General features: G+C 44.4%; 1 protein-coding gene and 1 non-coding gene across 4 annotated transcripts in view; one reads left to right on the top strand and one right to left on the bottom strand.

The window, feature by feature from the left end:
- The window catches only part of LOC128342665 (E3 ubiquitin-protein ligase TRIM7-like), a 38,746-nt gene extending 26,227 nt beyond the window's left edge, over positions 1-12,519 (bottom strand). The window contains exons 1-4 of one of the 3 annotated variants that reach the window (XM_053290321.1): positions 11,273-12,506; positions 10,619-11,167; positions 5,920-6,015; positions 259-489 (exon numbers count right to left, since the gene is read on the bottom strand). In XM_053290321.1, the coding sequence (XP_053146296.1) occupies positions 259-489; positions 5,920-6,015; positions 10,619-11,035 (744 nt within the window). In that variant the 5' untranslated portion in view covers positions 11,036-11,167; positions 11,273-12,506. Of the gene's footprint in view, positions 1-258; positions 490-5,919; positions 6,016-10,618; positions 11,168-11,272 lie in introns of all 3 variants that reach the window. The other 2 variants (XM_053290322.1, XM_053290323.1) reach the window with 2 other exon arrangements.
- A 14,010-nt stretch (positions 12,520-26,529) lies between these two features.
- LOC128348348 (U2 spliceosomal RNA) lies at positions 26,530-26,728 on the top strand. Its single transcript, XR_008318095.1, has one exon. It is a non-coding gene; the product is annotated as a U2 spliceosomal RNA (small nuclear RNA).
- Positions 26,729-27,064: the final 336 nt, after the last annotated feature.

Below are 27,064 nucleotides of genomic sequence, written 5' to 3'. Positions count from 1 at the left end.
CGGGGGGGAGCACCCTCCCTACCCATTAAAGGTAAACCCCCCGAACTGGCCAAACCGGATCGTGCACATCCCTAGTGGGGAGGGCTAGGCTAGGACCTCTTTCTCCGATGTGCAAGTTGTCATCTTCCCATTCCATGTTTCCTGTGGAAGAGAATTCCGAAATGGAATCCCTGCCCTGCAGTCTGAAGTGGTGCCTCGCATTCTCCCCCATCCAGGTTCTCCTGCCTCCTGCTGGGGCATGCATGGACCAGGCCTCACCTGCAGAAGTTCACTCGCTGGCTGCTGACATTTCTCCTCCATCTCTTGAATGAAACTTGCCAAGGACGAGAGCTCCTTGGAGAGTGTGGCCAGGTGCTCCTCCCTTTTGATCGCAATCTCCTTCTCCAGCTCTTCCATCTGGGCCAGCAAAAGTTTCTCTTGCTCTTCCAGAAACTGGTGCAGTTGTCTGAACTCAGCCCTCCTCTTCTGCTTGTCTGCTTTGGTTTGCTCCTGGAACAAGCACATTTTAAGAGGAGAAAACTAGTGATATCAGGGATACTGTCAATCCCTGCAGCGTCAGAAAGTGAGTTGTGAGAATGGTGCAAGCTAGCCTAACTCCCTTTTGAAATTTAGCCTTGATCCTGAGTGAAACTCTCCCAGAGACAGTCGTTTGGTGCCAGAAGGCAGACAAGCCTTAGAGGGGCCAAAATGGCTTTGTCAGGCAACCTGAACTTGTGCAAACAGCCTGGGACAGCAGAAAACTCACTTTGAATCCTTCCTGTTTACTACTTCTTCCAAGTTGTACTGAGACACTTATATATTTATTTTTATTTATTTTAAATATTTATACCCCACCCTCCCAGTACACTACTGCTTGGTGTGGCTCACAACATTTATAAAATACATACAATGCAAAATAAAACTAATACAATTAACTAAATTAAGTTAAAAAGTTAAAAATCCAAGTAGAAGTTGATATTTTGGCTAAAACCACAATCAGAATTATGGTTGTTGTTTCACTTCCAAATAAAAAGTTTTTTAAAAAGCTAAAAACTGAGAATTATAAAAACTAAATAACTTACCAGATATAAGCAACAAGTATTAGCAAACCATTAAAAAGCCTCTTTTAAAAGATGAAGCTATTCACACAATTGTTCAAAACTGGGCTGGGCTCCCTTAGCTCGGTTTTTATCAATCAAAAGAAGGCAAGCCCGGTGGTTCTCTGGCGGTTAGCCCGCCTAACTACCCCTCCTCTTAAATGAGGTTAATGGAGCAAGTGCTCCATTAACCTTGTTTTGTTGCTTGTGTATCAACCAGCAGCCGCAGATGGAACACTTGGGGTGGGGGGGACAGGGGAGAGGGGAAGAGGGGACCACAGGAAGGTACTGCGCACTAGTGGGGGCCTTCCTGCGGTTTGGGGGGGGCTGTGCAATAGTGCTCCCCCTCCCCGAACCCCAGAGCTCTCAACGGAGCCGTGGCCGGGTGCAAAAGCTTGGTGCAGGAGCTCCCAACTGGAGCAGCCGCTCGTCTGGGCAGCTGATCGGGCTAAGCCTGCTCTCCACACACAAACTCCGTGACCACAGTGCCATCAAATTCAGCATACATGCAGGGAGAGAATCACCAAGGATGTCTAACATGGACATTCTGAATTTCAGAAGAGGAAACTTCTCCAAAATGAGGAGTATGGTGAAAAGAAAGCTGAAAGGGAAAACCAAGAGAGTCACTTCGCTCCAGAGTGCATGGAGTTTACTCAAAACCACAATACTACAAGCCCAGTTAGACTGTATACCCAAAAGGAGGAAAGGTACCACTAAGTCCAGGAGGATGCCAGCATGGCTAACGGGTACTGTCAAAGAAGCCATAAAAGGGAAGAAGACTTCCTTCCAAAATTGGAAGGCCAGTCCAAATGAAGAGAACAGAAAGGAACACAAACTCTGGCAAAAGAAATGCAAGGTGACAATAAGGGAGGCAAAAAGAGAGTTTGAGGAACATTTAGCCAAAAGTATCAAGGGGAATAACAAAAACTTCTTTAAGTACATCAGAAGCAGGAAACCTGCCAGGGAGGCGGTTGGGCCATTAGACAATGAGGGAGTGAAAGGGATTATTAAGGAGGATATGGAGGTTGCAGAGAAACTGAATGAGTTCTTTGCGTCTGTCTTCATGGCAGAGGATACTGAGCATATACCTGTTCCTGAACCAGGTTTTTTAGGGATGGAGGCTACAGAACTGAGTCAGACAGAAGTGACAAGAGATGATGTACTAAACTGTCTGGAAAAACTGAAAGCTAACAAATCACCAGGGCTGGATGGCATCCATCCAAGAGTCCTCAAAGAACTCAAACGTGAAATTGCCAACCTCTTTTCCAAATTCTTTTCCCTCTCACACAAGACTAGAACCAGGGGTCACTCCATGAAATTGATTGCCAGGAGGTCTAGGACCAACAAACGGAAGTACTTTTTCACACAACGTATGATCCACTTGTGGAACTCTCTGCCACAGGATGTGGTGACAGCCAACAACCTGGATGGCTTTAAGAGGGGTTTGCATAACTTCATGGAGGAGAGGTCCATCAATGGCTACTAGTCGGAGGGCTGTGGGCCACCTCCAGTCTCAAAGGCAGGGTGGCTCTGAGAACCAGTTGCAGGGGAGTAATGGCAGGAGAGAGGGCACGCCCTCAACTCCTGCCTGCGGCTTCCAGCAGCATCTGGTGGGCCATTGTGCAAAACAGGATGCTGGACTAGATGGGCCTCCTTGGGCCTGATCCAGCAGGGCTGTTCTTATGTTCCATCTGGCACTTCACACTAATCATGTTTAACACCTCGATGTGTTTTTAGTGGTTTTTTAAAAAAATATGAGGGAGGGAGAATGACAAAGTTGTTCAGGGAGGGTGTTCCAAAGCCGAGGGGCCACAACCAAAAAGGCCTTGTCTCTAGTCCCCTTGCCAACCGGATCTCTGTTAGTGGTGGGGTCATGAGCAAGGCCTGAGATGAGTGGAGGGCCCTGGTAGGTTCATATGGGTGGATGTGGTCTGACAGGTACCCTGTCCCCAAGCCGTGTAGAGCTTTAAAGGTCAAGACCAGCACCTTGAATCTAGCTCGGAAGCGGACCAGTAACCAATGAAGCTGCCACAGGATGCGTGTGACACTCATGTAGCGACTCGCGCCCACAAGCATCCTTGCAGCAGCATCCTGGACCAGTTGAAGCTTCTGAACTGTCTTCAAGGACAGCCCCACATAGAGTGAACTGCAGTAGTCCAATCTGGATGTTATTAAAGCATGAGAGACTGAGGTCAGGTCCAACTTCTCCAAGTAGGGTTGCAGCAGGCATACTAGCCACAGCTGATAAAAGGCACTTCTGCACACCGCCGCGACCTGTGCCTCCAAGGATAATGTCAAGTCCAGAAACACCGTCAAGCTGCGGGCTTCGTCTTTCAGAGGGAGTGTGACCCCATCCAAGACCAGATTGACCTCATTACTCGGAGGATCAATTGTACCCACCCAGAGCACTTCCATCTTTTCTGGATTAAGTTTCAACTTTTTTGCCCCCATACAGTCCAGAACAGCCTCTAAACCCCTGTACATCCACTGCCTCCCTGGTATCTGCTGACTTACAGGATAGGTAAAGCTGGGTGTCATCAGCATATTGATGGCACCTGCCAATGATGCTCCAGCTGTCTATCAGCCTGCTTCACTGTCCACAACTCACCTGTATACCTGGGAGTCACTTGGACTTGCCGGGTCGGGAGAGGATGCCTAGGCGCGACCGTGTCAATCACCTGACCCATCTCCTTATATCAGAGGGAGACCCGGACATCAGCAGGATCATCCACTCTCTCAGCAGGAAACTCCCCCAGAGCTGTCAGGAATCCATTAGGATCCATCAACCTCCAAGGGTGGACCATCCAAACTGGTCCCCCACCCCTGCAGAGGCGTAGTGGGTCCATCCTCAGGTCAATCTTCACCAGATAGTCCATGACAACAGTATTAAAGTCTCCTGGACCATCCACGGACCACCACTGACTGTCCACCATTGACTCAAGACCAAGTTGAGCATATGGCTGCCACATGTGTGGGAACAGAAATCAGTGGAGACAAGCCCATGGTCATCATGGAGGACAGGAAGCCCTGAGCTGCACCAGACAAGAAGGTTACTTGGACTGAGGAGAGGAAAAGATGACAACCCCAATGTTGCAGACTGCTGGCTTAGCAGAAGGCCCAAGCTATACACATTTGAATTAAGGAGATCATTGCCAGGTAGAAGGACACCAAGCTGCTCCTGAATTCCTTGTAGAACCTGGAGTTGACTCTGCTGGTTGAGGAGAAGCATGTCAACATTCTCTCTCATCTTTCTCAATTCCCCCAAGACTAACATGTGGATGTGGTCCTCAACACCACATCCAAGACCACCTCAAGCAGCTCAGGCTGGGAGACTGCTAGACAGCGGGGTGGGTGGTAAACCAATAGAATCCCAGCTTTGTCTCATGATCCCATCACTGCATGCAGGCACTCAAACTGGTCAGGATGGCGGACAATGTATCTGGTGAGGGGGATGGTCTCCCAATGAACCAGGGCAACCCCACCTCCCCGCCCAGCCTGCCTTGACTGATGCTGCACCTGGAAACCTGGAAGGCACATCTGGAAGAGATTTAGATCTCTCGGCTCATCCAACCAGGTCTCCGTAATCCAAGCCAGGTCCATGTGTTCCTCCATGATAACTTCCAGGATGGCTGTGGCCTTTGCATTTATGGGCCTGGCATTTAATAGCACCAGCTTCAGCCATGGTGGGCTGCTGGGAGAGTTACTGGATGGGTCTCTTTGGATGGGAGAAGGACCGGAGGGCGTAATGGCTTTGATCAAGCGTGGCATGTGCTCCACCCACTTTGCTCTTCCCTCCAGCACCAGAGAAGAAAGGGCTCTTAGCACAGCTTGGAAGAAGCAGTGAGTCCATTCAATTCATTGGCGTTGACTTCTGAGTAAGTGCACAGAGAATCAGGGCCAATGGAGTTCTAAGCAAAATGTGGAGTTCTCTTTTCTCCTGCCCCAGCCCCTCAGTAAGGAAAACAATAACTTAAGGGGGGGCGGGTGTGTGTGTGAAAGAATTGATTTCACTGGAGCTTCCTTCTGAGTCAATGTATGCTTGATGGAGACTAAGGACCCCAGGCTAAAACTTGGGGCACTTCTTGTCTTCATGTGTAGTCTATAGATGTCATGTGAGCACTGTGAGATATTCCCCTTAGGGGGTGGGGCTGCTCTGGGAAGAGCACCTGCCTGCTTGAATGCAGAAGGTTCCAAGTTCTCTCCCTGGAATCTCCAAGAAAGGGCTGAGAGAGACTCCTGCCTACAACCTTGGAGAAGCCGCTGCCAGTCTGTATAGGTAATACTGAGCTAGATGAACCAATGGACTGACTCGGTAGAAGTCAGCTTCCCATGTCTTCCTCACCACTCACCACAGAAGCCACTGCCTCATTATAAAGCCAACCTGCTCAAGCCATTACAAAGGATCTGAGAAGCAGGGCTGTCCTGGGCTTCGGTCTCTTTTGCAGGCTATACTCAATGGCTGACATCCTGACTGCATGACTCAGTAGTACCATTCAGCGCAGAGGGGAAATGCTTGACTAACAAGCAGAAGGTTGCCGGTTTGAATCCCCGCTGGTACTGTATCGGGCAGCAGCGATATAGGAAGATGCTGAAAGGCATCATCTCACACTGTGTGGGAGGAGGCAATGGCAAACCCCTCCTGTATTCTACCAAAGAAAACCACAGGGCTCTGTGGGCGCCAGGAGTAAAAATCAACTTGATGGCGCACTTTACCATTCAGTAGTTACTCTACAAGTTCTAAATTTCAATCAGACTGAACCTAGTAAAATCAACAAGAATGTCAGACAATGTTTCCACACATGGTTTCGTGTGATTTTCACTTCCCATTCCTAGTGACACTTACAAGCAGAGTCTGGCTTTCCTTTTCTACGTCTGCTTTATACGTCAGCATTTTTTCCTCTTTCTTCCTCAAAGTCTTTAGAAGGCTGCACATCTGATCCTGAAGAGAAAACAAATGTTCAGATTTACACTGTTTCTTGGAGATTTACTATATGAACGGATAAAAACTAAGAAAAAGGTTGAACACTGTGCTTGGCATTGCCTTTCAGGAGAGTTCCCCCAAGTCCCTGTGAATTGTTATCCCATTGAAATAAAAAACTGATGCCTATAAAACAGTCAACGCATATAATGCATAGCAGATACAGTTGAAGTACATGCTGAAGACACTATGAGAGGGCAGAGAGGAACACCACCTCCAGTGTCCAAACTTTAAGACAGACCCCTTCTTTCCACCCTTTAGTATTCCCAGGAGTTTCTCAGGACCTAAGATCCAGATTTACCAGAGACGGCTAAAGAAAAATTACAGTTGAAAAGGAGGTTTGGAGTGTGTGCAGGTCAGAGGCCCAGATCGTTCTCAAACCTCTTTTGTCTAAAAGGGAACACATCTGAACAACTGACCTGAGAAGATCCCGGGGTCATCGAACTGGCCGTTTCTGAGATGGTCTGTAGATATCGGAATGCCTTTCTACTACTACTACAAATATGTATATACCGCTTTTCAACAAAAGTTCCCCAAGTGGTTAACATAGATATAAATAAACAAAATGGCTCCCTGTCCCCAAAGGCCTCATAATCTAACAAGAAACATAAAATAGACCCTGGAAACAGCCACTGGAGGGATGCTGTGCTGGGGATGGATAGGGCCAGTTGCTCTCCTCTTACCCCTGCCCAATAAAGAGAATCACCACTTGAAAAGAGTGCCTCTTTGCTCCACAGGGGAGCTAATTTCCTAACTCATTTCTAAATATGACTATTAAACTAAGAAACAGCAGTATCTGGCCCAGGAAGGATTCCTTCCCTTCAATTATTAACAAGCAAAAAACCTTAGATGGAGATTTGTCTGCAGCCAACTGTTAATGGGCCTAGACTAGCAATCAGAAACTTCTAAAAAGTATCAAGGGTGGTTTCCCTTAAAATGTGTAAGTGAAAGAACCAGCAGCAGGATCCGGCAGAAAAAGGTTTCTTTCTCTAAGGTCTACAACGAAAGGAAAAAGCATCAAGGTGATGCTGAGGAAAATTTTCTTTTCATTCTTTTCATTCCCCTTCATCACATTATCTTCCCTGAACCTATTCATATCTTTTGTTCCTTCCATTCCATTTTTTGTTTCAAGGAACCCAACCCCAGAACCAGCCAATGGTGCAGTCCTACCCCCTGAAAAACCTGGAGAGAGAAACCAGTCGACTTGCTCCCAGCCAGGGATCCTTGGCTGCACAGAGCGCTAATCCCTGAACAATCCACCCAGAACACTCGGTGAGAAAGGGCCTTGCAAACCTCCCTCCAGAGATCTCGGCTGCACAGATCTCTGCCATAACTCCATCTACCCCATTTCAGAACACAGAGAGAAAACTGGTGGATGTGCAGACAGTACAGAGATTCTTGGATACATCGACCTCTGCCCAAAAGAGCTGTTTTCACTGATAGTCTCAGGTTTCATTCTCTCTCCTGAGAGGCTGAAAGTAAAGTGTGCCATTGAGTCAGTGTCAACTCCTAGCAAACACAGAGCCCTGTGATTTACCATTGCCATTTCCCGCACAGTTTGAGATGATGCCTTCCAGCATCTTCCTATATTGGTGTTGCCCGATAGAGGAGTTTCCAATAGTCTGGGAAACATACCAGTGTGGATTCGAACTGGCAACCTCTGGCTTGGTAGTCAAGCCATTTCCCCGCTGTGCCATTAGATGGCTGTCGAGAGGCTGAAACCTCCTCCAAAAATTGAGCTCAGATAGGGAGGTAGGGATGTAGAGGAAACAGTTCATGTGGCCAGGGCAGGGACTGGGGAGCAACCATTCATGCCAAAGGGCTTCCCTGCCTGCTAACCTGGCCAAAGAGCAAGAGCTTCCTCTGTCCCAGCAGGTGGAGAGGGGGAAGAGCCCCTCCCTGTCCTCCCCTCCCTTGATCGACAGCTGCGAAGGGTGGCTGATGATGGTGTCCCAGTGTGCCTGCCAGGAATGGTCACGGTCCGGATAAGAACAGCCCTGCTGGATCAGGCCCAAGGCCTCTCTAGTCCAGCATCCTCTTTCCCACAGTGGCCCACCAGATGCCTCTGGAAAGCCCACAGGCAAGAGGTGAGGACATGCTCTCTCTCATACGGTTGCTCCCCTCTAACTGGCATTGATAGGCATCTTGCCTCTGAGGCTGAAGTTGGTCCACAGCCACCAGACTAGTAGCCATTAATAGACCTGTCCTCCATGAATTTCTTTAAACCTCTTTTAAAGTCAAGAAGAACATAAGAACAGCCCCGCTGGATTCCGCAAGCTCCATGGATGTGCCTATTTCCACATGTATTTTGGACAGGGCAGTATGGTTGCAAAGCCAGCCTGTCCATCCTGTCCTGGACCGTGTGCCTACCTCCACCCACCCATCCCTGCTTTGGGGAAGGGCAAGTCAACTGGAGTGCAGCCCTGCCAACTGCCCCATAGCAGGGAAGGAGTGACAGTGAGTGCCACTTGCTTTGCTTGGGGATTCTGGGAGTTGTAGTCAACAACATCTGGGAATCCCGGTCAGAGGGAACACTGGTCCCACTCCCCTTGGCCCTGATGGAGGACTGGGCAAGCACAGCAGCTCCAAACACACTTGGGTGCCTTTGAGAAAGTCCAGTTAGGAAAACAGGGGAGTCAGCAAAGCCATGACAGAACTACAATGCCAGTGTGGTGTAGTGGTTAGAGTGCTGGACTGGGACCGGGGAGACCCGAATTCAAATCCCCGCTCAGCCATGAGACTTGCTGGGTGACCCTGGGCCACTCACTTCTCTCTCAGCCTAACCTACTTCACAGGGTGGTTATGAGGAGAAACTTAAGTATGTAGTACACCGCTCTGGGCTCCTTGGAGAAAGAGCGGGATATAAAATGTAAAAAATAAAATAATAAAAATAGTAAAATAAACCTGCTGCGGGAAAGAACTTCTCTCAGTTTCTGAAAAATATACCGTTGCCTTAGACCAAGTTAGATCATTCACCTGTCTAACCCAGTTACAATGATTGGCAGCAGCAAGCCAAAAACTCTGGTTTGAGGGGTCCTCCGCAGCCCTGCCACCTGAGATTTATTTCAGTGAAGAGGCCGCAGACTGAACCTAGGACTTGGTGTACACAGGAATTGAGCCCTTCTGCTGAGCAAAAGCCCTTTCCTCAAACAAACTTAGGAAGCTGGCTTCTAAGGAGTCAAACCATTGGCCCATCCAGCTTGACACTGTTTACTCCAGGCGTCCCCAAACTGCGGCCCTCCAGATGTTGCTGAACTACAACTCCCAGCATACCCAGCCACAATAAATTGTGGCTCAGGATGCTGGGAGTTGTAGTTCAGCAACATCTGGAGGGGCGCAGTTTGGGGAAGCCTGGTTTACTCTGACCACCGGCGACCAGTGTTCTCTCTAATTTTTTAGGCATCATTTCCCCCAACATCTGGGAATCCCTGACAGAGGGAACATGGAGTGGGACTGGTGCTGCCCTCTAGCCATTCCCAGCTCTTAGCAGGGGAATGGCTGTTGGGATGGCATCCAGCGCTTGAAAAGCCATGCCCACCCCCCCCCAGTGGCCATGCCCTGCGGCAACTTCACAGAGCTGGCAACAAGCCAAAGAGTTTGATTGTGTGGGCAGAATTGGCAATAGTCCAAGCAGGGAGGGGAATTATTAATTTAATAATAATAATAATAATAATAATAATAATAATAATAATAATAATAATAATAGTGTGATCCAATGCAGGCCCGACCCCCAGAGCTAACCCTCATATCTGAAAATGTTTAGGAGAACCAGTCCCAAGTGAGTCAAGTTCCCAAATCCCCTTGAAATCATGAGGCCAAAGACATCTTCAGCCTCTAAAATAGAAAAGACACAAAGATGCAGTGGCTGACATACTGCACAGCAGGCCACCCATCCAAGAGGGGCATGTCTGTGCTGCTTCCAAGGAACCTAGGAGCCCCTCCCCCTTATGAAATACAAGGCTGGAGGGGAGTAAAAGCCGAACTGGAGCACTGAGGACCAGCAGTTTGGAGGTTAAATGACGCAGATAAAATAAAATGTATACAACGATACTGGAGGGTTATAAATGTTTTATAAGTTTTGTACCAATATAGAAATGGTAGTACTGAGACACAAACACCGATTTCTCACTACACAGCTTTTCTCCTCTCACAGCATCGACTCAGGCTTTCCATGGTTTCTTCTCCAAAGGGACATATACAGATATTTCCCCCCTGTACTTTTTCTTGTGCTCTTGCACAAGGATCATATACACCCTTTGTACCTTCTGGGGTTCTCAAAATCATGGTTGTTTTGGGGTCACCATATTGTAGGAAACCTCATGCTCACTAGCCACACCTAGATACGCAGCTGGGTTGTCACAGCACAGCCAAGAGGGCTGCTGCCTGTTTGGGGTGTGGGGCCAAATAGAGACTTCAAGCCTGGGTTTCAGCTGCACAGGAGCAGACTTCAGCCAAGAGGAAGAAGAAAGGAAAGACCAGGTGACTTCTAATCACTTGCTGGGGAGAACTGCACAATAACATGTTTTTAGCACTCCACAAAACCCCATTCACAGCGATTTCCTACCTTGTACTCTTCGTAAGCCTCCTCCAGAGGAATCACCTTGTGGTTTCTGTGTTCCTTGCCTTTGTCGCACACCACACAGATGCAGCTTTCATGGTCTTTGCAGAAGAGTTTCAGGGGCTCTTGGTGTTTCTCACAGACTCCCTCCTTTCCTCTTTTCCTTTTTCTTCCCTGAAGACTTAACTTCTTGGCTATCTCTACAACACTTTTCAGTTGCCGATTTGGGATGAAGCTCCTTTGCTGCACGATTCTTCTGCACTGAGGGCAGGAAGCCTTTGCCTCTCTCCAGCACTGGGTCAGGCAGGCTCGGCAGAAATTGTGCCCACACTCCACAATGGTCACGGGGTCCTTGAAATACTCCAGGCAGACGGAGCAAGTAGCTTCCTCGCAGAGATCCTTGACCGCACCCGCAGCTGCCATGGCTGCCTCACACTGACTGAAAACATCCCAGGTTTTACTTTCATTTCCTCCCTTTTCTGCTAGCCAAAGGGTGTTGCCCTTCTTGGTAATCTGCTGATGGACATCTCTCTCTCTCTCTCTCTCGCTCTCTCCCTTTAAAAAAAAAATCTTGTTATTGTTTTTCGACAAGATAACAGAAATAAACAAGAAATGGGAAATAATAGAAAAGGAAGAGAAAGAAAATAAAACTAATTTTACTATTAGCAGTTCTTATGTTGTACCCCAACAAAGAGAGGTTCTTTTCTGGGTCAGTAGCCAAATACTTCACCAGCCGAGAAGGATTATAAAAGGCTTTATTTGCTCTATAGTAGCAACGGTCATGGATAGCTCTCGCTCAAATCCAAGAACCCGTTCATTCACAAGCATGACATATTTATAACCTAGGAGATACTGCCCCTTTCCTTTGTCTGGACTTTCAGTAAATTTCCAGCTAACTTCTGTGCATGTACTCTTTTAGGTGAATACCTCATCACCCCTTATCTAGTCTCTCCTGGCCCTCCTTGGTACAGAAAAGCAACATAAGGAATCCCCTAGGCCCCCCTTACACAGACAGAATATATCAAAGGTAACATGGCTTCGGTCTGGTTCAGGCCTACACCAATTCCCTCCTCTTTCTTTGTACATATTAATTCTTTAATATAGAGTTTGCATATCGAGGGCTTGTATGAACTGATCCTCAGTCTGTGGGGTTTCCTACTCTAGTAGCGTGGCACACATCCCTAGCACATGTGGTTATTACAGGAAAACATTGTAAGCAGCAACACATTATTACACAAATTCCTATTCCTACAACGAAAGGAGTAAACAATCCCTTTATCCAGGAAATGCTGGGTAACCATCCTGTTGACCAATCCCACAAGTTCCAATCCGGGTCTGGTTTCATATGTATTTCACTAGCTAAGTCTCTGAGTTCTTGTTAATCCAGTTTGATCATTCTGCTCTGATTAAAATAACAACAACATGTTTGGTTAATAAAAATACAGATCCCATTCCAGAGGGGTGATAACTGCTTTCTCGCCCATTGTCCACAAATCCAATATATCACAGGGGTTCTGCTGCATGGTAAACAAAGGTTCTGGTCTGCTGACGCTCTCAAACTCCAGTGCGGCAGCGTATTTATACAGCAAAGATAAGAAATAAATTCCGTTTCTCAAAAAGATGAGCTCATTCTCCCAACAGTGTAGATAAAACAGAAGAAATAGGTTTCACTTTTCCAACAGGACAAGCAATAGCTTCCATATCGCCCTCAGCCCCCCTTTTCACAGTCCGTACTCCTCCACTACCCATCTTTAGTGCATGCCCAAGCCTCTCTGCTTGCATGGCCATTACAGCAAAGAAAGATAACAGTACCTAATAAAATAATACTGCACAGCTTCGCCCCAGTCTTTGTGTGCTACATGCGTGATCCTAAAAGCAAATGGCGTTACTGTGGTTCAGGCTATACGTCAATCCCTCCTCTTATTTGAACCAACCTAAATCTTTAGGTTAGCATTCATGTCCTTAACTTTGCCTTGTTCACTAAAATTGAACTCACCAACCACAGTCTTTAACACATGCTGAGACTGATTCTGACTATATCAGTCACAATTTAAGGACTAAACAGTACATAGTTGCTATGAAAAAGTGGATCAAATCAACTCTCACCTCGCTTTTGTGTCCTTTTAGGGTCTGTCATGGCCAAAGGAAACCATGGAGAGCCCTAGAATGTAAAAACCAAGAGTCCTTGGTCTTGTTCAATGTCACAAGGTTTTGGCTATCCTGGATATCCTCTGATCCACTTGTATGGCTTTGGCTTGTTTGGCTAGTGTTCATAGACAAGCTCGGATGTCCCTGTGCTTGAGAGCCTTGGCTCCCCCCTTTTGGGCAATGTGGAATAATGTCTTATAACTTCATAGAAAAATAAACAAAACAGCTACTTTAACAGTTCAATATCTGGCTGGCCTGTTAGCCTTTAGGCCTTCTTCAGATATTTGGCATCAAATCTTTAACTACAGCACTCTGGGGCGCAGGAGGATCAGGAACAAGAAACCTGCATCACGGCCTTTTCCTCGAACACAAGACAGGGCAGCCAATGGATGTTCCGTCATCATTGGCCTGGACTGGGAATGCAGATGGGGAACCCCCCTCAGGCAGCAGCTGTTGCTGATGATGGTTAGCCCAGTCTGTCACACTGCCGGTCGTTCTGAAAGCTCCTCTCTCACTCACTTGACCACTGCTTTGGTCTGTGACAGAAAGACATCCCTCTCGGGAGAGACAGTTCAAGGCAATCCTGCTTATGTTAGAAATAAAAGACAGATGCATGAATTACCAATTTCCCTCCCCTGGGTAGGGACAACATGCTGAAACTGAGTTCCTGAGTAGCCCAATACAATAAATAAACCTGAGGCTATTTTCAATTTGATCTTTTGGCATTTTCTTTCCAATTTATGTTTTTGTTTTCCTGCTTGCCCTCTTTTCTCCCCCCGAAGTCCAAAACAGGGGATGATGGCCTCATTTGGGGCTTGTACTTCACCTGATGAGCAATCCTGAGCAGGAGGCAAAAACAATGAAAATCAAAAAGAGAAAATAATAATAATGTTCACATCCATACCTCCGTGTGGGTTTGTGACTGTAAAGGCATTAAAATCTGACAGGTCAAACAGTCTTATCACTCAAGAGGCCACAACATAAACTCCAGTGCTCGAATATCCAGCTGTTCTCCCGAAAAGTCCAGAGCGTGTACTACATAAGTTTTTTCTTTTCACAACAATCCTTCGAAGCAGGCCAGGCCGTTTAAGTAGCTGGCCCAGTGTCACCCAGCAGTGTGGTCGAATGAGGATTCAGACTCAGGCCTCCCCGGCCCTAGCCCAGCACTCTAACCACTACGCTGGCTGCCTACATACTTACAGACTTCTGTCAGGGCAATCAATCTCCATCCAGTGTATCTGACTTCATGATTCGTCAGTGACATCTGGCCTTTGGGATTTTCACTGTCCCCATTTAAGCCACGTGTAGATAGTGTTCCAGCTCTCCATCTTCAGCCTCATCACTAGCAAGCTTGGTAGGGCAACAATAACCTCAGAAAAACCTATAAAAGAAACAGTCCTTGCCCCCCCAAGAAAAAATACTATACCTATTGAAATAGGATCAAAACCCCTTACGTGAGGTCCAGTGTCTCATGAAACAAACAGGCTTCCTAATTAAAAGATATCATCAAGAAAAATGTCCATAGTTTCACCGAGGAGCGAAGCCTGTGATAAACACAGTCATTATCCAATCTCTAGTCAGGAGCTGTGAAAACAGGGTACGGATTGTACGACAACACACAAAAACTTGATTCCTATTAAACTGGGAGGTTTTCCAGATAATATGCAAACCAGTCCTGTGGAACTCCCTTCCACTTGCAGGAGTGGCAAAACAAAATTCCTTTCACCAAGTCTCATGTCTAGGATCTGGAATTTCAAGATCCAGCTGCTGTGAAGGCAAAGCAGGGCTGGCGGTGGGACAAGTTTATAAATGTTTAAGCCTCAGACCCATTGATAATACTCTTAGTTTACAGCAAAATCAATAAGCAGAAACATTTCATACATATCACAAAAATATAAAACAATAACTGCATTTGACTATCTGACTTAAAATCTCTTTTCCTTCTTACCCACAATAACAAGTTGCTGTTCAGAGATCTTCCTTTTCACTCAATATTTTGGAGTGGGGAGACTACACTCCAGTCATAGTTTAGCATTTGCCCAACTCCATGTTGGAAACACTTTTCCATGTACAGTCTATACAAAAACAACTTAAACAGAGTTAGAGGAACCTAAGAGCCCCCTCTTTTTAGTCAAGCAATTTCATTACAGCCATAGGCCATACAGAAAATGTAAAGAAAATTAAAAGTATACATTATACAAAGCTTTTCTCCAGCCTCCCTTTAGCTCAAGAAAGTATTACAGATTTGTAATAAAGAAATCACCAAAAGCCAATACTACAATATAAAATCACATTTGGCAAAAACAATTGCACCTGAATGACAAGAAGGACACATACAACCTGACATCAGGAGAATGGAGTGGACAGAACTTGCCCTTTCTTCTGCATATACATTTGTAGCAAGTCCCTAAAACACTTTCACAAATACAACAAAAGTCCCACCTGTACCAAGATGAGTGGCAGAATACTCTCTGTATTTTAACAGAATGTGGAATCCCACACAGAAAACACACACACACACACACACACAGCTCCCCTGAAAGTAGCATCAGGCACAGTTAACATTTAAACAAACATTTTTGACGAGAAGCAGGGAAGTTCACATTTTAAATACCATTTTAAAAACACAACAAATGAACAGCTACATATTTTAAACTGCATTTAAACAAAATAAACTGTGATATAACATTTAAGTATGTTTAGGGCTTAACCCATGAGCAAGTTAACCAGTCATTAAAACCCCAAGAAAACACAGTCATTAGCAAAATGGTCTATAAATCAACATTCTTTTTCCAACTTATCTCAGACCACATTCCTTATACCATCCAAAACAGGACCTTTAAATTTCACAACTCAACCCACTTTATTCCGTTTAAATAAACTTCCCTTTTGTCCTTCAAATTTCAAACCACATTGCAATACATTCCATCCAGAATTACTTTTCTCTCCTAAGTTCTCTCCTTCCTTCCTCCCAACTTTTTATCTCTCCCCACAGTGCTTGGTAACAATTATAGCAGGATAAGCGAAGAAAGAACTGAGTTTTCATAGTGCTCAAAAATAGCTAATTAAGCAACAACAGCAACAAACTGGAGGAGGGGCATGCAATTTCACCCTTGCTCCCCCCTTTTTCTCAGCTGAAACAACCAGCAGCTGTTTGAGTTTGGAAACAGGAGACAGACACCATGATTTTAGCAAATTACAATCATCCCTTCCTCTTTCAATTCCATTCCATAAACCTTTGAACATATAATATTAAACAAACTTCCCAGGTAGAACTGAATAATCTTCTGATAGTAAAACATACGGTGGGGGATTTTTTCTTTTTAGTGGGCCGGCAGGTACCTTGCCGACGGCGACCAATGTGGTCTTCCAGAACCCACAACCCTTCATCAGCTGGTCTCAAGACCATAACTACAAAACAAAAGCAGCTGCAAAATATTTTGGTAGTCCGTGGATCCTGCTGGATCCCATTTGGCCCCATTTTCTGATATGGCCAGGAGTTTTGACGAAAATTAATCATTTTCTTCTTCCCCAACAGGTCGCCGCCCGTAAGAACCTGCCAGTTCTTTAAAACACATTCCAGCGGGGTACATGACTCCCCTCCTGTTTTGCTCTGAGCTCTCCCCATCACTACATGGGGCTTGGGACTATTAACCCAGTGGGTGGGACTAACCCAATGAGTGGGACTGAAACCAAGTGGGACATTAACCCACCCTGTGCACCTGGACTATATTAGGACCCTAACTCTGCGTTGTCTATAGTGTCCAGGCTTGCACAACACTCACCCGTTCCTTGGGACTCTAACCCTTGCGCGCTTCTTCCTCACCAATGCCTTCCTTCTCTTTTGTCTGGCACACTGCTTGTGGAGGAGCTCAGGCGGTCCGGACACGATGCGACATCCCGCAAAATGCAGGTGTAGCCGGCTTGCGTCGATTCGGTCCGGATTCGCCGGGGATCCTTCCGCCTAGTGGGAGCCAGTAGTGCCCTACACCCGTATAGGGAACGTGGCCCCAATCCGAGTCACGGCACCAAGATTGTTGTACCCCAACAAAGAGAGGTTCTTTTCTGGGTCAGTAGCCAAATACTTCACCAGCCGAGAAGGATTATAAAAGGCTTTATTTGCTCTATAGTAGCAACGGTCATGGATAGCTCTCGCTCAAATCCAAGACCCCGTTCATTCACAAGCATGACATATTTATAACCTAGGAGATACTGCCCCTTTCCTTTGTCTGGACTTTCAGTGAATTTCCAGCTAACTTCTGCGCATGTACTCTTTTAGGTGAATACCTCATCACCTTCTTATCTAGTTTCTCCTGATCCTCCTTGGTACCAAAAAGCAACTCCTTATAAGGAATCCCCTGGGCCCCCTTTACACAGACAGAATATATCAAAGGTAACATGGCTTCGGTCTGGTTCAGGCCTACACCACTTAGACATCTCAAAATAAAATCTTATTTATTTATTATGTCACTATGTAAACTGCCCTGAGCCATTTTTGGAAGGGCAGTATAGAAATCGAATGAATGAATGATTACATACATCAATCGGGAGGTCCAGCAGCCCTTTGTTCTCCAAAAACCTTCCCCCACAAAAGGGAAAAAAAGACACACACCCACACAAATCCACCCTTGCCAAAAATTATTAGAAATAAGGAGAGACAAAAACAAACAAACACCTAAATAGCTATATATTGCTAGTCTAGGCCCATTAACAGTGGGCTGCGGACAAATCTCCATCTAAGGTTTTTTGCTTGTTAATAACTGAAGGGACATATGGTTAGTGAAGCAGTTGGGAAACATCCAGAGCAGACTGTATTCTTTTATGTTGCTATCAGATTAAGAGCTTGCCTAAGGTCTAATTCATAGGACCTTACTGTTTTATCCTGTTTATTATGTATAATATCACTGTCGGTGCATTGTGTTTTAATCCATCCATCCAACTCCATCCTTTGCTGATGGAGTTACACTGGCTGCCGATAAGTTTCCTGGCAAAATACGAAGTGCTAGTTATAAAGCGCTAAACGGCTTAGGTCCTGGGTATTTAAGAGGGCATCTTCTTCGATACAAACCCACCACCCATTGAGGTCATATGAGGAGGTCTGTCTCCAGTTACTGCCGTTTGGTGGTCACACGGGCCTTCTCGGCTGCTGCCCCAAGATGGAGGAATGCGCTCCCTGCTGAGTTACGATCCTCCCCATCTCTGGCTATTTCTAAAAAACATTTGAAAACCATTTTTTTACCCAAGCTTTCTCAGGTTTTTAATTTAAAAATACAGTTTGTTTAATTTTATGGTTTTTAAATTATTATATTGTTTTAACTTTTATATGTGTTGTTATATGTTGAACTGTTTTAACTTTTATATGTGTTTTAATTGTTGTTAGCCACCCAGAGATGTAAATTTGGGTGGGGTATAAATCAAATAACTAACTAACTAAATAAATAAATAAATAAATAAATAAATGATTTTGCTTTAATTTCTCTTTTATGTTTTCTGTATGGCCTATGGCTGTAATGAGAAATTGATTGATAAAATTTCTTGCATGTTATGGTGAATTTTTTTCCATAATTGTTGTGCTTTGCTTCATGTCCACCACATATGATAAAATGTCCCTACATGGCTCTTACACTTCCAGCAATCTCCAGAGTAATTACTATCCATCTTTGCAATCATCGTAGGAGTAATGTACCATCTATAGTACTTTCTGTACCAATTTTCCCTTAAAATGCTGTATGCTGTAAATGTAATGTTCACCTTCCATTGGAATTTCCATTGTCATATGTCAATTGTTCTGTTTAAATTTTGCATCCACTTGATCTTACAGTCTTTTATCTGTTCTGTTTGTGAATCGTATTTCAATACCAACTTATACAGTGGGTATTGAAAAGAATCACCCCCTTCGATAGACCTTAAATTCTGGTTCCCTTACATCCTGAAATGAAAACACAAAGAAAATTCCCTTCACCAGGTGTACTTATCCAATGCAACCTATAACATCCAACTGAAAAACATCACAATTACAGTCCAGAAAAAGTGTCAGAAATAAAAAAACAAGAATTACTGAGATTGAAAAAGGATCACCCCCCCAATGTCAATATTTTGTTGAACCACCTTTTGCTTTAATAACAGCCTTGAGTCTGTTGGGATACTTCTCTATCAACCTTGCACATCTAGACGGAGCAATATTTGCCCACTCCTCCATACAGAATTGTTCAAGTTCGGTCACATTGGATGGTAGGTGTTGGTGGACTGCTATCTTCAAATCTCCCCACAGATTTTCTATGGGATTTAGGTCTGGGCTCTGACTGTGCCACATGAGGACGTTCACTTTTTTCTCCTTCAGCCACTGTGTGGTCAATTTTGCTGTGTGCTTCGGATCGTTGTCATGTTGAAAGGTGAATCTTCTGCCCATCCTCAACTGTCTGGCAGAGGGTAGCAGGTTTTCTTCCAGAATCTGACGGTATTTTGCCCCATCCATTTTTCCTTCTACCCTAACGAGAGCCCCAGTCCCTGAGGCAGAGAAACACCCCCACAACAGGATGCCTCCACCTCCATGCTTCACTGTAGGTATGGTGTGTTGTTGATGGTGAGCTGCGTTGGATTTATGCCAGGTGTACTGTCTGGTGTTGAGGCCAAATAGTTCAATCTTGCTCTCATCTGACCATAAGACCTTTTTCCATTTGGCATCAGAATCTTCAAGGTGCCTTCTGGCAAAGCTCAAATGAGCTTTAATGTGGCCTTTCTTGAGAAGTGGCTTTCTCCTTGCGACCCTCCCAAACAAGCCACATTTTTTCCACAACACACCATACCTACAATCCATACCTACACCATACCTACCATCCAATGTGACCGAACTTGAACAGTTCTGTATGGAGGAGTGGGCAAATATTGCTCCGTCTAGATGTGCAAGGTTGATAGAGAAGTATCCCAACAGACTCAAGGCTGTTATTAAAGCAAAAGGTGGTTCAACAAAATATTGACATGGGGGGGGGGGTTGATCCTTTTTCAATCTCAGTAATTCTTGTTTTTTATTTCTGACACTTTTTCTGGACTGTAATTGTGATGTTTTTCAGTTGGATGTTATAGGTTGCATTGGATAAGTACAGCTGGTGAAGGGAATTTTCTTTGTGTTTTCATTTCAGGATGTAAGGGAACCAGAATTTAAGGTCTATCGAAGGGGGTGATTCTTTTCAATACCCACTGTATATCAATCCCAGTAAGTGATAGGTATTTTTAGTAATTAATACTTCCAATTCTGTTAAGTCTCTAAGTTTGCCACCTTGTCTCTGTATTTCCCCCCCCACACACACACACTTAGTACTAATTTGTAGGTATTGAAACCATGAGGCTTCATTGGACCACTCTGAAGCAAGAGTCTGGATGGATTTTGTTTTTGTTTTTCCTGTAGTTAAACTTTGCAGATTGTGTGCTTTCTCTTTCCAGGAGGCAAAATGTCTAGAATTTTCCTCTCCATGGAAAAAAAAAAGTTTATGATAGATGCCAAAGGCAATAATCCCGGACTTATACTTGAATTAGTAGCTATTCAGCATGTGCTCTACCATAGAGGGTCCCAACTTTGGGTCTCTCGATGATGTTAGACTACCACTCCATCATCCTCAGCCACTATGGCAGTGTCTGGGGATGATGGGAGGAGGAGTCCAATATCTGGAGACCCAAAATTGGGAACCCCCTGCTCTACCACTGAGCTACAGGCCCTCTGCTGGGGGCTTTCCAGATTACATGCTACAACAGCAGTAGTTTACTTCGGCTTGGCAGGGTTGTATTAAAACCCTAAATAAAGGCTGTTGTGCAAAACCATCAGCAGGGGGAGCAGTCTTTCCTATCTTGCGCAAAGCTCCTACAATGGGAAAATACAGCTATTTTCTTTTTCTTTTTTTGCAGCATTGTAGCACTGTGACACAAAGATAAAACCCAAAAGAAGGCATCGGAAATGTGAACTGCACCTTGCAGGTCCCTGCTGTGCAAGCATGCCGTGCCATGTCGAAGCACAGGCAGCACAGCAGCACACTTAACGGACACGTAGTGACACGGTTGTAGTGTGTAATCTGGAAAGCACCCTGGTGAAATACAAAGTCCTAAAAGGTTGGCTCCAACCCAAGTCTATATTTCTGTTTTGTTATTTCAACTGTGGACAACTGAGCGTTAAAAAATAGTTCCATGTAATTCAAGCACTTGCTTCCAGCATTCGAAGCATGAATTGATCAAACTTGGGTGCTACGCTGCCTCCCCTGTATTGCACTCATTCCGAAATGCGGACATTGGTTAGCATAGCAAGAAGCATCCTTCAGGCTTTGTCAGCAGCATGGAACCTGATGTGTGCTCCAGACAAAGGTGTCCACACAGTTGTGTAAGAGGGCTGTTTTGCAAACACTGGAATCGCAGAAATGGCATTCTGTCATGTATGGCCATTGGAAAGAATAGTGCTCGTGTGACTGTATGGACACTTTTGTTAACGCCCCTGGGATGCTGCTCAGTCTGTGAGCCACTATTTCTGTGAGCAGATCTAAGGGCATCCCAGCATCCCCTTTGAGATGAAAGGGGGCTAATTTATGGACCGCCTAATTGATCTGAACCAAATTTGGTACAGTTGTGGTAAGCAGGGCCACCGAGAGCAGGTTCAGGCCCCGGGTGAATTTTTTCTCAGGCCCCCGCCACGAGGCCTGTAGCCACTACAACCCCCCCCCCCGCCAGCTGCTGCCACCACAAGGCCAAACCACTGGTTGTTAAAATAATTCTAGCCACCATGTGCACACCCAGGGGGTGGGTGGGGGTGAGCCGAGCCCCTTGAGGCGGTGGCAGGCAGAGCGGGAACAGCCACTGAGCCTGACCAGCCCAGTTTCGACACTCCATCCAAACTGCACAGGTGTGCTGGAGCACCTCACAGTTCTCAAGGGCCGCTTGGCCAGATAGTCAAGTACAGTGGCCGCTCCCGCTCCGCCTGCCATCGTGTGTGTGTGTGTGTGTGTGTGTGTGTGTGTGTGTGTGTGTGTGAGATCGGCTCACCCCACCCCCCTGCCATGCATATGGTGGCTAGAATTATTTTAGAGATCGGTGGTTCAGCCTTGTGGCAGTAGCGGTGAAGGTGAGGGGTGGCGGCAGGAGGCAAGACACAGACAGATGCAACAAAGTCGGGCCCTGGCCCCCTTCTGGACCACTAGGCCCTGGTAATTTGTACCAGTTCCCCCCATCTCTTTGGCCCTGGTAGTGAGTGACACACAGGGACGCCTCAATGGTGTGGTTTGTTATGATTTCATCCACCCCAATTCAAGATGGTGGACGCGTAGACGTTTGAGGTGCAAGTGAGCTAAATCGTGGACGGTCTAACTGATCGGAACCAAATTTGGTACAGTTGTAGTGAGTGATACATAGAGACACCTCAATGGTATAGTTTCAAATGATGTCATCCGCCCCAATCCACGATGGCAGACACGTGAACCTGATGTCTGCTTGAAACAAAAGTGTTCACGCAGTTGTGTAAGAGTGCTGTTTCACGAACATTGCAATTGCAAAAATACAATTCTGTAATGTACGACCATCCCTGTTGAGGATATTTGTAATACATGCTGCACTTAGGTGTTTGTTTTTTATGACTTCTGTGTAGGAAATTCCCCTTTTAGTAAATTGTTTCCTCATGATAATTGTTTTCTCTCAAGTTTTCCTTTCCTGTTCGCTTCGCTGAAGTGACAACTAGTGGCCAGAAATGATCAGGTCAAGCCAGGGGTGGCCAAAATGAGGCTCTTTGTTGTTGGACTACAAATCCCATAATCCCAACCCTATTTAAGCAGAACCAGTGAAAGATGACCCAAAGGAGCGGGAAAGTGCGAGCAAGTAGAAGAGGAAAAGAATGACAGAAAGGAGAGATAAGTATAGAAGGAGCTGCAGCTTTTTCCAAATCCAAAGTATGTGCTGGGTACCCAACTTTCCAGTGGCTTCTTCTGCAAATCAAGCTACAGTTAAAGGGCACAGCTGCAGAAGCCAACAGAATATTTGGCAATCCTAAGGATGCAAACCTTCATCTGCTCTACACACATGAACATGCACAGCTGTTTGTAAGGCTGCTGGAAGGGTTAACAGAGCAAAACATCTGGGAGAGGCAGTGGGCGGCCTTATGCAGATGTGACACCAATGAGGGGGCAGAAAGTTGTGAAACTGATGGGGTCCAGAGATTCCTCAAATTCTCAGATTAAATTCACTTCCGATTGGCACTGCCACCGCAGCGGCTGCTTCTCTGTTAAGGGAAGACTAAGTGGGAGGAAAAAAGAGGGTTTTGAGGCTTCAAAACCCTCCTACGCCGTCCTAGATCAAAGGATAAGGCTCAAGATAACCCACGTCTTCTCATATGCTGGTCACTATTACAGGGATTGAGCTGAAGAGCTCAATCTTTCTGTCTTAAGCTGATCAGCAGAGAAAGGGGCTCCATCTTTGCTAACCTCCCACTCAGGAAATCTTTACGATTCAAGCTTCCTGGCAGACAATTTCTACGGCTTGGATATAATTAATGATTGTAGTTCAAGAGGCTCACCTTTTTCAGTGAATCATGATGACAAAAGATTGAAACTCTTCCTGCACTTCGGAGAAAGATGCCACAGATAAGCCTGTACAGGTGAAACTCGGAAAATTAGAATATCGTGCAAAAGTCCATTAATTTCAGTAATGCAAATTAAAAGGTGAAACTGATATATGAGACAGACGCATTACATGCAAAGCGAGATAAGTCAAGCCTTAATTTGTTATAATTGTGATCATGGCGTACAGCTCATGAAAATCCCAAATCCACAATCTCAGAAAATTAGAATATTACATGGAACCAAGAAGACAAGGATTGAAGAATAGAACAATATCGGACCTCTGAAAAGTATAAGCATGCATATGTATTCAGTACTTGGTTTGGGCCCCTTTTGCAGCAATTACTGCCTCAATGCGGCGTGGCATGGATGCTAGCAGCCTGTGGCACTGATGAGGTGTTATGGAAGACCAGGATGCTTCATTAGCGGCCTTCAGCAATTCTGCATTGTTTGGTCTCGTGTCTCTCATCCTTCTCTTGGCAATGCCCCATAGATTCTCTATGGGGTCAGGTCAGGCGAGTTTGCTGGCCAATCAAGCACAGTACACTGTATACTTTTCAGAGGTCCGATATTGTTCTATTCTACAATCCTTGTCTTCTTGGTTCCATGTAATATTCTAATTTTCTGAGATTGTGGATTTGGGGTTTTCATGAGCTGTACACCATGATCATCACAATTATAACAAATTAAGACTTGACTTATCTCGCTTTGCATGTAATGCGTCTGTCTCATATATCAGTTTCACCTTTTAATTTGCATTACTGAAATTAATGGACTTTTGCACGATATTCTAATTTTCCGAGTTTCACCTGTAAGTTCTTCTTTGGCTATAATTAAAGAAAGGAATTTTTTCTTCTTTGCTTGCTAAATACTAATTTTACCAGTGGGGATTGTTGTTTTTAAATCTAAAAGAAGAGTTTAACAAGAGTTTCTAAGAAGAGTTTTAAAGTTTAAAAAAAAAGAGACGCCCTGCTGTTTCTTATTTGTCACTTTGCCTATTATTGCGTTTAACAAATGGAAATAATGGATACAACAGATGCTCCACATCACCGTGAGAAAACCTTATCTACAAGTGATTAGACAGATGCTGCAGAATTGTTTACATTTGGAAAATAAGCACAGGCTTCTACTTTCCGTTTTGAGATCAAGGACAAACTCGGCTGTGCAAGTAATTTCCTTCTTTAACCCCTGCATGTCACTATGAAAGACAACGAGAAATTTCATCAAAGTTGGACATATATATAAGCTAAGAAACTTCTACTTCCAGATATAGGTGTGGGGGAAATTAAAGGATCTGTAGCCATGGATCAAATGTTTGAGATGAAACAGATTCTGCAGTCAAATGCACTTATTCTTGCATCAAATGCCATCATTTTTCAACAAGTTATCTCAGATGTCACCCAGATGAGATGAAATATTAATGAAATAAATGACAAGGTTTCAAATACTGATGAGACTATTAAGAAATTAGCACAGGACAATAAAGAATTCAAATTAAGGATTGACGCTGGGGAGAAAGATGTGGAAGTAATGAAAGACAACAGAGAAAAAATACCAGAACAATTGGTTTTGGTGGAAATAAGACAAAAAGAGAGACTTTTAAGGCCCAGAGACATTCTAGAAAACCCCAACCAGAAGATTAGGAAATTGCCTGGAGAAGATTTTACATTACTTTTGGGAATTACAGTTGATGAGATGGAGGGAGGCTCAGATTGAGACAGTTTTCTGTTGGATTTTAGACTTTGTTAAAAGAAAAAAACCAATTAAAGATTCTCCAGTACAGTTCTTCATCAAACTAATAGCTGACCGAACCTCTATTGTTGCTTTGGGAGGAAACAAGAGAGGAATTGGTTAAGGCAGCTATGCCAAATTCGGTTTAAGATGCTGGACATAATATAGAAATGGCAGATTGGGAAAAGTTATGGAAGAATGAGTTTAAACCTATTGGTTGCTAGTCAAATTATTACAAAATGATTTATAGATGATATTTGATACCAAAAAACTTGGCATTGATGTATAAAAATGTTTTTGGGTAGATGTGGGTGGGGTGGGGATTATGAGGATATTTTTTGTCTTCTTACTTCTACTTCTCTTTTTTCTTTTTTCTTCTCTTTTCTTTTCTTATGTGGTGGATTGATGGGAAGGCTAGGGTCTATTGGGACATGTTATATAATGAATTAAACTAAATATTTGGAGTGGTGTTTTCTGGAAGGTTGGAGTCCTTTCTGCGAATAACATAAAGAGAAATGTCTATAATAACTTAATCTATGTTTGTATGGCGGCTAGAGTAACATATGCATTGAATTGGAAGATTAATGATCTGCCTTCAGGGAGATTGGTTGATAGAGACTTTGGGTTGTGTGGAGATGGCAGAATTTACAATATGGACAAAGTGGAAATATTTCTTGTTGTATTTAAAGAATTATTTCATTAATATGGATCTTACAGCTGGTTTTGAAGTTTGAAATGCAGGTTGGGTAGACTAATGGTTTTCTTTGTCCTTTAAGCTTTAAATTTGTGGTTGGTTGTCTTCCATTAATATTATAAAAAGATAAAGTTTATAGTTGTTATTTCATGAAAGAGGTGCGCGGGAAGTCCAATTATGTTTTGTTATGTTTGCTATGGATGTTACAGTTATTATTGTTAAAAACCAATAAAAATTAAATATTTTTTTTTTAAATTCTCAGATTAAATTCAAACATTCTGGCAGGCTTCACCTCAAGGCTCAAAAGAATAGCATTTGGGGGGATCTCTCTCGAGGAGTGTTAATGGGATTCCGCCAGCTCAGCTGTGGCATTAGGTCAATTGATCCTGGAGCCCTCAAATAACATGGAGAAAGTACTATTTGGTGCTTTGGAAAAACCTCAGGTATTGCTTCTTGGTCTAATGGCTAAGATTACGTGTAGGACTCTACCCACTCTACCATTGCAACCAGTGTGCGGCCGTGTTTTATCGGGAAATTCTATTCACTGTTGCTTTTGTAAACCATATGTTAAACATTCTCTAATAAAAGTCAACCTGGAGAAGATGATTAAGATCATGCGTAGGTGGCGTCAAAGACCCACGCCCAGAGGCTGCAATTGGCAGAAGAAGACTGGCACGCATACAGTGCTATATTTTCTCTGCCATTGCAACTGCACATTCTTATGCGGCCGCGTTTTATCTGGAAATTCTATTCACTGCTGTATTGCTTTTGTAAGCCATATGCTAAAAATCCTCTAATAAAAGTCAATCTGTTCTTATCAGTTTGATATCTGATATGTTTTCTCGTTGAGAACTATATATTAAATGGATTTGGGGGGCTGGGAGTTGAAATAGGAGCTTGCTTCATCCACTCCACGCATCAACCTGTTATTGCACTATTTCCAGGAATGGTGCATCTCCCTTTGGGGAGACTATTAATATAGTTCAAAAACAGGAAAAAATGCTTTTCTTTTCTTCTTGCTCCTTTTTAAAAAATGCCTTCTTGGGTTCCAACTGTTAAAATACTCATTTTCTGCCATTCTTAAAGTTCTACTGTCCTGCCATTGTCAGTTTTGTTTTCTCCTCTAACTTCTGAGACTTCTAAAGGTTCTCCTGCCTCAAGACTGCTAGAATTTTTTATTTTCTGGTGCTTAAATAATTCTTTAGGGAAACAACTTCACTGTAGAAATAAGTAGAGCTTGTTAAAAAGCAAAAAGCAAGGCAAAGGCCTCCAAAAAGGGCCTTCATTTGATTGCTC

This window comes from Hemicordylus capensis, chromosome 2 (genome assembly GCF_027244095.1).
Source record: "Hemicordylus capensis ecotype Gifberg chromosome 2, rHemCap1.1.pri, whole genome shotgun sequence".
Taxonomy (NCBI): domain Eukaryota; kingdom Metazoa; phylum Chordata; class Lepidosauria; order Squamata; family Cordylidae; genus Hemicordylus; species Hemicordylus capensis.
This window is presented reverse-complemented; position numbering and strand designations above follow the sequence as displayed.